A 13,895-nucleotide genomic window follows, 5' to 3' on the forward strand; every position below is an offset into this window, starting at 1 on the left:
AGTTGTGTGTTGACCTGTTGGCTACTTTTTTTTAATTCAACTTTTTGGTACACAGCCCAGTCTCTGCAATAGACTTTTTCAACAAACTTGAGGAAAATCTAAGAGGGGAAAAATGGCAGAATTTCAACTCAACCACCAGATTGCAGAGATTGCCATAGGAATAAATGGACTTCCAGCTGACCTGCAAAAATTTATGTACACAGTTCCAGATTGCTTTATGAGGCAATAAAATAAAGCATTGTAGAAAAATATGAAAAGTCATACCAATGACAACGATAATTAGAACAAAATCCTTATCCTATTACAGACCTGGGGCCTCATGTACATAAGTGGCATACGCTTTTTTTCATGTCAAAGATCAGATGTATCAAGGGCGAAATGACCGTGGAAATGTGCGGTGCCAACTTCAGGGCTGGCGTACGCACTTTTCTACAGCTATTGATTCTTTGGCGACACTTAGAGGTGATGTTGGGAAACTGTTACAATAAATAAATGTGAACACAATTTGTCCTCAGAATGAGTGATGTGCACATTTGAGACTCATGAACAATTAACACTGATAAACAATTAACACACCCATGTGTCTGCAATTACACGAGTGGATATCAAAGCATGCGCAAAGTGTTGCACTGCATACCTGCGGCCGGCGCTGGAGCGCAACACAGCGAGGAGTCATGCGCTGCTTGTGCCCACAGGTGATGGGCACACTGGGGTTTAAGCAACCGGAGCATTCCAGAGGGAGCTGGCCATCCCATTGGGACTGTGCCAGTTGACCCTGAGCCGAGCCATGCCAGCCGAGTGGGACGGAATTATCTGCATCTCAGCAGGTATATCAAATTCCCACAAGGCAGTTGTACAGGCCAACATTGAAGTGCAATTTGAAAGCGAGAGCTGATTTTCCTATTGTAATCGGAGCTATCGACTGCACACACAGTGCTATAAAAGCGCCATCACATGATGAATTTGTATATCAACAGGAAACATTTTAATTCCATCAATGTACAGATCGCATGCGATGCGCAAATGCTTTGTGGAGGTGGCCTGTCCAACGCACGATTCATACATTCAGTAACATAATTGTTGGGGACAGACTACAAGCTGGCACTGTGCGCGATGGATGGCTTCTTGGTGAGTAACTTTGTGTAGTTGTCCTAATATTACTCCCCGTAACGTGCATTGAGCATGTGCCCCCAATTTCTATCCCGTCTTCACAGCATCATAGTTGGTGGTTAAAGTTAGTAACTTTCTGTTTTTTGCTGGTTAAACTACAGCTTAAGATCTTTCTAACAAGCCCCTGATCGCCTCTGTGTGCAAATGTTAATAACCCTGTGCGTAAAGTGTGAAATGTCTTAATCAGCCTCACCTTTTCCCGGCACACTTCTGCACTAGGTTACTGTATGAACACGTTTGTTGTGAGTTACACAAATATAGGCATTTACTTTGAGGGTAATCAGAGTCTCCCACACCCACCACCCCTGAGAGAGCAGTGTCACCCATAGCTGTGCCGACTCTCTGTTCAAACAGTCGGGGGGGACTGTTTTAACCATACTTCGGCAGTGGGCAGCCAGTCTTCGCTTCACATCCACCTTAGTATCGGACCACTTCTTTTTCACCTCTTCTTGTGTGCACTTCTCAGACCCCACAGCATTAAAGGCCTTGCTCACACTCTCCCACCCACTCCTCTTACATTTGCTGCTTATATCGTAGGACAGCGTGCCAAAGAGCACATTTTTGCAGGCCTCCACTTCAGAAAGTAGCACCTCCATCTCGCTTTCTATTAAGTTATTCTTTTTCCAGTCTTACTCATTCTTTTTTTTAATTTTCTGATTGTGCAGAGAGAGGAATCTCAGGTGCAGGGCTCATTTAAATATGATGTGGACAGGGAGGAGTCGGATACTCTGACATGTGCGCTCAATTCCACGTTGACTGGGATGTACAAAAGAAATGTGCTTGGATTCATGCGTGCGCACACATTGATACATCCGGATATTTTCATACGTTTGAGGGCATTTTGGTTTGAGCATACGCCATGTTTCAGTAGGAAATCCATGCAAGTTTTTGTACATGAGGCCCCTGGGTCCTCTAAGCAGTTGATGTAAATAATGGTGGAAATAGAATATTCAAGAAATTCTCTCATTTTAACTGAAAAAGATCAGACAGATTGAACACACAGCACTATCTGTCATGATTTATTTAATGTGTTATATTCACAACAGTGAAACATGACATATAATTTAATGTTTAGATGAAGTGACCATGACATGTGGGCAAAGAATAAAAGAAAATCTGTGAGCTAAAGGTGAAATGATACATCATTTGAATTAGTAATTCAAACTAACTTTTAAACTGTATGGTATATCTTAACATCCATGACAAGGTTAGCTTAAAGGAATGCACCACTGAAAAACTCCTCCGGAGTGTCACACACTGACTCCCTCCCAACCCCTCTTGCTGTTAATCCAAACCACAGAGATACAAGGTACTTTTTCAGCCTACAGAGAGCAACTAACCTGACACTCAAAAGAGAAACTTTCACTGGGCTGTTGCCTTTAAGGTTGCCTGATTAAAGTAGCTGGTTATGGAGCCTGAGTGGTTCCTAAGCCCACAGCATTTGCATAAGCTGAAAGCAAACTGACAACCTGCCTGGTCTCCAGAGTGAGTCTGGCTTCAGTCAGCCAGCCTTCTGCCACTCTTCTGGCCTCTCCTCTCAACTGGTTGACCAGTTTAGCTGCCAACTCCAGATCCCCATGCTCTAAACAGTAGCTAGCATATGAGAGAAGTTTGAACGGGTCTAAATCCTCACTGCTCAGCTGGTTAGGCGGGGCTTCCTGTTGATTCTCAAACAGCAGTGCAGCTTGAAGGTAGGATAAGAAATATTGGTACAAAGAATTATGGGATTCATCTATGAGAGCAACCCTGCGGGCCAGCAATCGCAGGGAGTTGAAGCGTGCACGGAGAGAGGCCTCGCTGTACACACCACGCTGCAGGGATTCTTCAGGGAGAGCTGATGCCAGGGCCAATGCAAAGTCATTACTACTGCAGCTATCTCGGACAGCCTGAGCAGCACTCTCTAGAGGCAGGGTGGGCAAATCAGCGCTGGCAGTCTTTAAGGTGTAACTGAGAGCTTCCACAGAAAGCCACAGCTGATGAGCCTTACGAGCCTCCTCCTCTGCCACCAAATGGCCTGCAGTCAAAGAAAGGGAAACATTTGTATGACAAAATCGCTTGAGGTTCCAATCACACCTTTGCTCTGCTTCATTTCAGCTTTGCAACAGTGTCTCAACCAATTTTTGATTTTCTAAATTTCATTCCTTTATCTATCTAGAATTTTTTTCCTTATTTATCCAGCAATGATATAATTTCCCTTCAATGATAAATAAAATATCATTCAGTTCAGTTCAATTCAACTCAATGTAATTTTACATAAACCCTTTGCCACTTTAACACTACATGGCCCCAGTCCATCCTAATCTTTATATTGTCATTTCATTTATCATGTTTATGTGCTTCTTACTATCAATGGCCTCCTCCATCCCTTTAAGTCTTGCGTAAGCCGTGTTCATATCCAGAGTGAAGTTGTCCAGCTGCTCCTGAGTCAGCTGACGATAGCGCGTCTCCTGTTCCAGCAGCTTACTGCTCAAGACCTGAAAAATATTAATATTTACAAGCAGGAAAGGTGTAAATACAATGTGTACATATTCAATGGGAATACATAAAAAAAATGCTATCAACCACAAATACATGGTACCATGAAAAGTGCTCAAATTGCATTACTGTTTGTCTTGTACGAAACGATAAATGGACTGTACTCGTATAGAATTTTCTAGTCTAATTGACCACTCAAAGCACTTTCACGCACACATCTTACAGTGTTACAGGCTACACTGTGCTTTTTCTCCATCACAGACATTGACACAGCGATGCTCCCATCTGTGTATGATGAATGCATCAGTGTATGACTGCATCCACCATAGATGCATCGTGGGGTTTAGTGTCTTGCCCAAGGACACTTCGACATGTGGTCTAAGGAAGCTGGGAGTCAAACCACCGACCTACCAATTTGCAGATGATTTGCTCCTTCTGAGCAACAGCCACCTCCTATACTACAATGCATCCAATCAGTTATCGATCTATTCTACATTATGAATGTATTCGATAATGTGCTGCACCATAGTGGCAGCAGTTGAGATTGAGTTTTTTTTTTTTTTAGATTTTTCTCAACTCTCTTGAAAGTTGTGCTGCTTGTGTGGCGTCTCCCTGTACTTATAACATCTGTTATAATGAGTTACCATGCCAAGAGAAAAGTTGTTTCCAAGTGGGAGTGGCTTAGTAAACTTTCCAAAACCCAACCAATTCCTAGAATAAGAATCCCAGATGAGGGGGAAGTGAAAGTTGTCTCTTCTTTTAATCTTCACAGGATATATGAGACAGCTAAAAAAATTAAACCATCCCGACTTGTTCCAAGAGCTAAAATAAATCTCCTCCACCTGCCCTCAGTAACTACAGATAGGTTGCCTTAACATCCCACATCATGGAACTCCTGGACAGTGAGTTATTGGCTCATCTAAGTGGGAACAGGAACAGCTACGACTACAGTTTGTTTATCGTCTTGAGGTTGGTGTTGAAGATGTCATCATCTACCTGCTTCAACAAGCCCACTTTCATCTGGACAAAGCAGGCAGGATCATAGTGAGGATCATAGTCTCTGATTTATCTAGTGCTTTCAATACAATTCAGCCTGCATGGTTATGTAAGAAGCTGCAGAAGATATGGGTGGATGCCTGTAATCTCCAAATTTGATCACAATACAATGAAATCATTCCATCATTCAATCTATAAACTAGTTACAAAGCTGAGTTGCCAACGCTCCCTATGAAACCTGTTGAGTTTATGGCACTAAAGAAGCTTTGCTGTTATGGTAAAAGAAACATGAATCCAAATGGGCCGTTCACTCTGTAGATATGGTTCTTTTTTAAATTATTTTTCCCCATTTTCTGAAGTGTGGTTTATACAGCTGATATTGGACCTAACATAGATTTGAAAATGAGAAAAATCTAACAGCTGTTTCATCAATAAAATTAGTTTCACTTTGATTTGGTCTGAGTTGAACTTAGATGCTTCTCATGATTGGCTATTATGAGACTGTTTGCACTTCCTCAGCTTTAAGTTTAAAGTTTCAGAGCTTTGTCCAGCTCGATACAAACAGCAGGCAGATATTAACTAACTACTTTGTACAAGCGACAACTTCTGATCGCAGTCCTCTCTTGTCTGAAAAACCTTGATTAATTCTATCATTTTCCACATTTCTCAATTTAAACAACCTGCTGTTCCTATGAACAAAGTGTCAACTGATTGGTGAATTTTGTGCTGAAGAAGTGTGGAACGATGCATAATTTTTTTTCAAGTGAGCATGCACAACCTGAAGAGAAAAGTTTTACAAAGACAGATCAGAACCGCCGTCACAGTATCTGTCATCTCTCAAAGATGGTTCATACTGTGTGGTTAGCAGTGTTGCTTCTCAGTTCACCCCTCTGGACTGAGCCCTTCTCTGATGTAGGATGACAGACAACTGCTGTCATCCTAAACACTGCAGAGTTCACAGCACCACAAAGCTGCTGCAGCATAAAAGTAACGTAACATTGTAAGAGCCTCTACAATCTCCCAATTTTGTGATGCATCCTAAAACTGCATAGGTCAACATCCCCAGGCTGGACAATCACTTCCCATTCACTTCTGTTCAATAAACAGCTGACTGATGCTCTGATCTCACTCAACCCTTTGAACTATATATATATTTCCTGGATATTGATGAAGGCAACAAGTGGAATTAGCAGCAAAGATCTCTTTTTGACATGAAACATTCAGGCAGTTTAAAAGGTAGACATGACAAAGAAATGAAGGTTACATCCACCAAATTAGTTATAATGCAGATCAACACATTCATATTTATTTCATATCAGCATCATTACTGATAAATGTTTAGGGAATGAACAAGTAAGATTTATATAAAGAATTAATTTATCCATTTGGCCTCTATATTTAAACAGTTTGGTATGCTTTTCCTTGTTTTCTGTCTTATCTGCAGTGATTTAATGATGCATCACTTTAAATGTCGGCCAAAGCTATAAGAAAAAAAAAAAAAAAGGGTATACATGTTTTAATATTTAATGCTGAAGGACCACCTTTTATTCAGTAGTCTCAGACTCTCTGCGTGAAAGGCAGGATTTCCTCTTAGGCAGTTGTTCTCCCATGGGAGCGAGGGCGTACACATTATCCACCGTGAGCATTTAAGTGTAAGTTAAGCTACTACTTCTCAGAGTACGGTTCTTTGCTTCAGAGATGTCTTAAAGTAAAAAATATTTTTCGTTGTGAAGGCAAGTTGACCCTTTTCGGCTTCCCCAAAGACCCAGCAATATCAGATCAGAGGATGCAGTTTGTTTTTCCTGCCACATTCAGGAAAAGGTTTGGATTTATTCACTACAGTCACAGCTTTATGAACAGGAACCACTGGCTTTGCAGAGAAACTGAGGCTGAAAGTCGAGGTTGTTCCAACACTAGAAGGACACAAGTCTGAACCTCAAACGAAAACCGTTTCAAATCTCTGTGTTGTTTTGGCATTAGACGTACAAAAGCACATTAGTACAAATATCATGGTTACACTGAGTGAAAAGGCAGCTACGGTGGTGAACAGTACTTTGAGTTAATATTTTTATACACAAGGCAACTGAATGTATCCATTTGTTGCTTCTACAACCAATCGCGGCAGCTGTAGTCGCCTGCCAATCAAAATGTTGGTGGTTCAACTCCTGACCCCAGGCCACATGTCATGAAACATCCTTGGGCAAGACACTGAACCCCATGTTGCATTCCGACAAGTCCATGTGTGTGTATGATTTTGTATGAATGTGTTGAAGGAAGCCTGTATATGGACTAAGACGTGCTGTATAAGTGTGTGAGTGAATGGGTGATATGGCATGTAGTGTAAAAGTACTAGGATTCGACAGCTAGACTAGAAAAGTGCTATTTAAGTACAGTTCATTTACTCAGAAACACAGAGTTACCAAACTGATGTTCTGTTGAAATCTTTCTTGACACAGTTCGTTGTGCTGCTGACTTTGATGTTCGGATCAGATTTGAGCCGCAACATTTCGTGCTGTCATGCTTGAAAATGTAGCATGTTTCTCAAAGTGTTTTCTTTATGTGTTGTCATAGTTTCTGAGCTGGCAACTGAATTGTGCGCGTTTCTGAGTCACAGTCATCCCCTTCCCCGCCTCCTCAAACCTTGAGGAATTCGACCAATCAGAAAACACTTCAGCCAAACCCTCTCATTCACAGGAGGAAGATTCCTCCCGAGAGAAAGCTCTCCCTCTTTGTGATTACAAAAAGTGTGCAAAGTTTATCTAGAAGTAGGTACCCAAGATTAAGAATTGAATGACTGAACTTTAATGATTTATTTATTGTTATGCAATACATAGACACTGTCCCCTTAAAATGTACTTTTGTAAATTGCCTTTTTATAACCAAATCATTCATTTATCAGTAATACAGTCGAGCAAAGAAATATGAATCGTTGCTTGAAGTAGATTAAAGGGGTGATGTTTTTTAGTTTTATTTTCATGTTTACAGCTTTATAAAGTTAATCTGGAGCCCTGGTTAAAAATATGTATACCTCTTCATTGGCCTTTTATCCCTCCGTGGTAACAAGAATGGTAGTGAGCATTGAGTGTTTTTTCCTTGGAATTGTTATAGACTTTCAAATTCTAGCATTGTGACAATGCTACATTAGCATCCCCTGCAAATACAAGAGAAATCTGCATGCTTTCGGATTTGATTGGTTTGTGTGCGATTGTGAGGACCTGCTCAGATTCAGCTCTCAACTCCTGCTCCTGAACTTTAAGGACATCTTGGACATGGTCTGTGTGAGCAGCTGCTTGACGCCGGAGCTGAGTCCTCATCTCTGCCTCCATTACTTCCCTCAACTCAGCCATCTACAAACGCACAGAAACATTTATTACAGGCACAGCTTGGATAAGAACAGGCGCTAAAAAACCTGAACCCAGACCCCCACAGTGAGGTTAGTTTGGCGGGATGTCTTGAGGGTTCCAATTAATGGAAATCAGTTCACTTCAATATTTGTGCAAATATACTTTATGTTTTTCCTTAAATTTCTCACCTGTCATAGTTGACACGCATTCATCTAAATTGTTACTTAGCCTCTGCAGCTACTACACTGGATCTACACAACAATGCATTCTATATGAAGTTTAAAAACAGAAGTTTTGTACCTTTCTTTCCTGCTCCAGCCGGGCCTCCTCTTTGACATGCTGCAGTTCAGTGTTAACAGCATTTTCAAGGGCTTTCTGGTCCTCCAGTTTCTGCTGATCAAGAGCTGCATCTATGTGGATCTGCTCTCTAACTCTCTGCTCAGCCAGCTCTCTATTCAACTGGTCAATACGACGGTGTGCATGGGCAATCAAAGCATTCAGGTCATCCGTTGATAGTTTACCAGCTCACATACAAAGACACAAAAGTACTTTTAGTTTAGTTTGCAAGTATATTTCATGAGAGACATTATACACATCTAGTAGCTTAATTCCAAACACATCAATTTATAAAATCTCATTCTGACAGAATGACAGAAGGTGTAGAAGACAGCGTTTCAGTAAAAAGCAGGAACTCTGGAATGAAACGAGGCTAACAAAAGAATGAGTGATGCTGCACTTTATAATATCCCATTTTACCTCCAGGTCACCGGAGCACCCACTCAACAAGTTTCTTGTAGGTAAAAGTAATGACATTTCCCATGGAAACCCATTCATACCCAAGGCTTTGTTTAAAGAAGACTTTTTTTTTTATCTGTCAGGACAAAAGTTAAGTGGCTCAGTGAATTCTGGCAAACTAAAAACTTTACTCTAGAATCATCCTCTTCCTCAAACTGTGCTATTGCTTCTAACATTTGAATTTCAATACAGCCCAAATGTCAGCTGGTAAATCTAATTTCACTCTCACTGGAGAACATTTTTATTCTTAAGGTCCTTGATGGGGGGGTTGGGTAAGGTTAAGTTCAGGCATCAATTGGTTGTGGTTAAAATTGGGTACAAGTTAGGCTGGTCACAATGTCTAGAACTCAAGAAGATATTAGAATTAGGTGTGATAGTTAGGTTAGAGTGGAGACCAAGAAATTGAATTATGTCAGTGAGTGATCCCCATGGGAATAAAAAAAACGTGCGTTTTTTATACCTCATTAGGACCTTTCCTTGTATAATCACTGACCTTGTCAGGACCAATAGTCCTTAAGGGGCTCCTAATCAAGCAAAGCGTAATTTCTGTGGTTCTGGTTAGGGTTACGACATGAACTGAGGTTAGGTTAAGGGTTGACGGTTAGGCATTTACTGGTAATGAGTTTAGGGTTTAGTGTTCAGTTGTCCACAATAAATGGAAGTCAATGTTCTAATAAGGATGGCAACACAACTGTGTGCGCACGCAAGTGTGTGTGTGTGTGTGTGTGTGTATACTCACTGAGACCTTTCCAGTTGGCCTGGATCTCTGGAGTAAGACTGCTTACTTCCCTCTGAAACTGCTGCTTTGCTTCGTTAACCAGCTCACTGTACTGGGAGACGATCCTTGCTTCAGACTCTGCCGACTGAACCTACAAGGACACACAGTAACAGGTGCAAAGAGGTAAACAACACCTTAAAATAACCCGGAAAAATCCATCGTAGGTCATAAAAATCATATTTTTATTTTTCCATGAAACAAATGTGTCTAAACAACTTTTCTCCTACTTTCATCTAAGTGCACAGATTGACATCATATAGAAACAGTGCAAAAGCGAAATGAAAATCCAAAAAAGTGTAGAACAATATGGGCTCGTCAGGAGTGTCTGAACAGATGTGTAATAATATTCATAAGAATGATGTAAATAATATAAATTTACATCAACAAAAATCACATCAATGACAGTAATAACAGTGATGATAATAATAATAATAATAATAATAATAATAATAATAATAATAATAAGATGATGATAATGCTGAAAACAACCATTAGAATGATAAGAATATAAATAATAACAACAATCAGGGCCAAAAGAATTCCCAGAGCAAACTGAGCGACTGGGACAGAGAGATGGAAGCACGCTGCCATCCAGTGGTTCCAGCTGAGGAGCATTTGAGCACAAATCAGTGACAACGTTTCTGTTCAGCTTCCACCGGGGTGTTTATAGCTGAACACGGCCGTTCTTCGCTCTCTTGCTTTCCGTCTCTCTTCTGTGTCTCACCTGAGAGAGTAGGTTACTCTCTCTCATCTCACACCATTTCCGACACAATGTGTCGAACATCAAGCAGTGCTCGTTTCAGCCAAACTTCACAGGAAGGCGTTATTGCCTCCACAGACCTTCGATTTATAAAGTTAAATGTGTGACATCATACTTTGTTACCTCAAAAGTTAATCTTCTTAGTGACACCACGCCCATTCTCTTTCTCTTAATGTCATTGGTGCTTTTCTGTGTTTTGACACGTTCATCATCTTCTGTCTTCAATAATCTGAAGACTTTCATTAATAAAATTCTCCTTCTAAATTCATCAGTGTTTAATTAATTAACTTTTCATAACGGCTGCATGAACAATCATGCTTTCATCAGTCTGACAACGAATATCAAGAAGAACCAAAGAGCTCAAACTTTGACTCTTCTGTCAAAGACTGTTCCAGTCATCCGAAGTCTGATCTCGATAGTCCCACTTCAGTCTCTTCTTCTGGTTATGGCACATTAAAACTGTTTTTCATCTCTGCCTAACTGGGACTACTATGGTCCTCCAGTTCACTACAGCTGTTCCCGGAGGGCAAAAGTCTTCACTCTTTCCGACTTATCTGTGAGCATTAATTTAATTTCAGTTCAGTGGGAATCTCTACTGATGTTCATCTACTTTCCCTCTTCTGTTACACGTCAAAAACACATCACTGGCTCTCTCTTGGACCCTGGCAACAATTTTCTTCTAGGTGATTCAGCTTAACGACTTATAATCAGCTTCAATCTGTGAGAGAGATTATTCTCAATGGCTGTTCAGCATAGAGAAAGAACTCTACAGCAACAATGTGACGCTAACCAAATACAGTATGTACTTGTAAGTACAAATGTACTTACAAGTACATTTGTACTTAAATGTACAAAACAATCCACATTAAGCGTTAGTTTAAACTGAAATGCATGTTTCTGATACTCCTGAATATGTTACAATAGAGAGACAAACTGCTTAAATTAATATCCTATAATGTGAAAGGGATCCTTAACCCAGTAAAGATTCGGGGGAAGCTGAAAAATAATAGAGCAGGGATACATTTTTGCAGGAAACTCACCTAACATTATTAGAGGATGCTAAAGTGGGTAAGCAGGGGGTCAAGTTGGTTTCCTCAACATCATATAAATCAGGGAGAAGGATGGGGTAGCGACCTTGATTTCAAACAGTTGTTTCTGAAAAACTTATATAACGATAAGGAAGGGAGATTTCGTATGGTTACTGGTGGAGTGGAAGGAGTGGATATCACCCTGTTAAATGTAAATGCAGCTCTACGAGTCAAATGGAGCTTCTATAAAAACTGATAACCAAGGCTCGTGGTCTTGTGATATGTGGCGGTGACTTCGATCTCAGACGAAATCTTTACTGGGATGCATCAGGTGCTCAAACTCATCAAAACAATGCTTTTAAAAATTGAGGTTATTGTTGAGGGAAAAGTGAATCTGTGGCGTATGGCGGGAACTCAGTCCGAGAATAAAAGATAACTAATTTCCCTCAGCGCGAGAGATTACGTTTCATGTTTGATAAAGACATCGGAAGAATTAGAGCATGTAAAAAGGGGCTCACGTATCTCTCCGACCACCGTCCAATAGGTCTAGATATTCAAAGTGACCAAAACAATTATTTTTCATGGAGTTTGAATTTGAATGGACTGAAGGGCAATTAAAGACTGAACTAGAGGCAGATATTCAGAAATACTTGGATCAAAATGATAATGGGGAAGAATCCCCGTTAATGGTCTGGGATGCCTGTAAGGCAGCAGTGAGGGAAAGATTATTGCTAAGAGACCAGAAAAATTAAACACACTGGAATCAAAACGAAAGAAATGAGAAAGCGAGAACCAAAACAGAATTCACTGTAGAAATGTTCAGATGAATGACTTCGACCTCATGGAAACTCGGAAAAAAAACTAACATTCTTAAATCAAAGCTATGAAAATGACAACAAATCAGTAAGACTTTTAACGTATAAATTAAGCTTCAGATGCTCTTTTAAATACACTACCTCAAATGTCAGATCATCAAAATAAAACACTATTGGCAGACATACAACCAAAGGAACTAGAAATATCAATCATGAAACTCAAAGCTAATGAATCTCCAGGGACAGATGGATATACTGCTGAGTGGTTACGTTAAAGCGAAGCTCATCTCCTCTTCTCCTGAGAACAGGAGAAGACATGGCGAGAAAATGTACTGCTCCATATTATTCATTTGGACTGAACAGGTTTCATACAACAAAGACAGACAAGCGATAATATTAGACTCATTCTACATGTAATTCACCATATAAAAAAATAAATAAAAAAAAAAAAAAACGTCGAGAAGCGGTCATACTGGGATTAGATGCGGAAAAGGCTTTTTTTTACTCAGGAGACTGGTCCTTTTCTTTATCCAGTCTTAAATAGTTTTAACTTTCATTCGAACAGTTGGGGCGCTGTACGGAAGTCACTAAAATAAGGATCAATGGTAAATTAACATCTCCCTTTCAACTAGAGAGAGGACGCAGACAGGGATGCCCTTTATCCCCTTTGCTATTTGCAATATTTATAGAACCCTTAAGTCTTGAACTGGAGTGGAGAGAACACAAATGAGCACTTTTTGCGGACAACATCTTAATATATTTAGCATGCCCTGGGGTCTCTTTCTCAGAACTGGTCAGAGGATTTAATCATTTAATCATAACTCAAACCAATGTGTACTGTACACACTGAAGGTTAACTGGGACTCTGAGTTTATGATGTACCTGGGGGCTCAAATCCTAAACTCAACAAAATTGTATCTCTAAATTATGATCCCCTAATTGCAACAATAAAATCAGACCCATCAAGGGGGGATAAGCTACCCTTTCTAAGTATAGGTCAAAGAGTGGAAGCTGTTAAAATGAGTATTCTCCTACGTCTTGCTATATCTTTTCCAGACAATCCCAGCTGAGCCTCCCAAAGACTTATTTCAGGATCTGGACAGATGGATTTCACGATTCATCTGTCAGGGCAGGAGACCTATGATTAGATACAAGACTCTACAGCTGGCTAAAGACAAAGGTGTTTTTTCCCTGTTAGAGCTCAAAGATTTTTTAAGATTAAAATATAAGTAGATATTTGCACAATGGAGGGAAATATAATGCTAAGTATTAAGTGATATTCCTCTACAGGCTATTATGGGATGTAATACCATGAAGGAAGCTAATCCATGGATAGAGACCCCTGTAAAAATGCGCTTTAACTTGATTAGGGAAAACCAAACTGGGTGGAAGAATTTGGTGAGATTCTTCAGAACAAATTTCCACAGAAATGTGCAACAGATCCTGTGGCAAACAAATTGCAAATCATTATCATGTATTTTGGTTTTGCCTGTCAATTCCGCAGTATTGGGCTGGAGTATGGACAATAATGAGAAAAATGCTGAAGGTCGCCATTCCCAGCCTGACATTATACTTGGGCTTGGGGCCACAGACAGTGAAAGGGATTGCCGATACATAGTTGTTCAATGTTATGTCTGATAGCCAGTAAGAGAACACTTACAAGGTAATGGATGACAACGGATTCTCCTACAAATGAAGACTGGATTAATGTGATGCGTGATGTTCATGAGGTGG

At 40.2% G+C, this 13,895-nt stretch overlaps 1 protein-coding gene across 2 annotated transcripts in view; it reads right to left on the reverse strand.

The window, feature by feature from the left end:
* Positions 1-2,495: 2,495 nt before the first annotated feature.
* The window catches only part of immt (inner membrane protein, mitochondrial (mitofilin)), a 28,397-nt gene continuing 16,997 nt past the window's right edge, over positions 2,496-13,895 (reverse strand). For both annotated transcript variants that reach the window (XM_072396257.1, XM_072396256.1), the window contains exons 10-14: positions 9,520-9,649; positions 8,286-8,509; positions 7,857-7,988; positions 3,515-3,644; positions 2,496-3,184 (exon numbers count right to left, since the gene is read on the reverse strand). In XM_072396257.1, coding sequence (XP_072252358.1) covers positions 2,577-3,184; positions 3,515-3,644; positions 7,857-7,988; positions 8,286-8,509; positions 9,520-9,649 — 1,224 coding nt within the window. In that variant the 3' untranslated portion in view covers positions 2,496-2,576. The remainder of the gene's footprint in view (positions 3,185-3,514; positions 3,645-7,856; positions 7,989-8,285; positions 8,510-9,519; positions 9,650-13,895) is intronic.

This window comes from Leuresthes tenuis, unplaced genomic scaffold (genome assembly GCF_036924035.1).
Source record: "Leuresthes tenuis unplaced genomic scaffold, fLeuTen1.0.hap1 SCAF_11, whole genome shotgun sequence".
NCBI classification, from domain to species: Eukaryota; Metazoa; Chordata; class Actinopteri; order Atheriniformes; family Atherinopsidae; genus Leuresthes; species Leuresthes tenuis.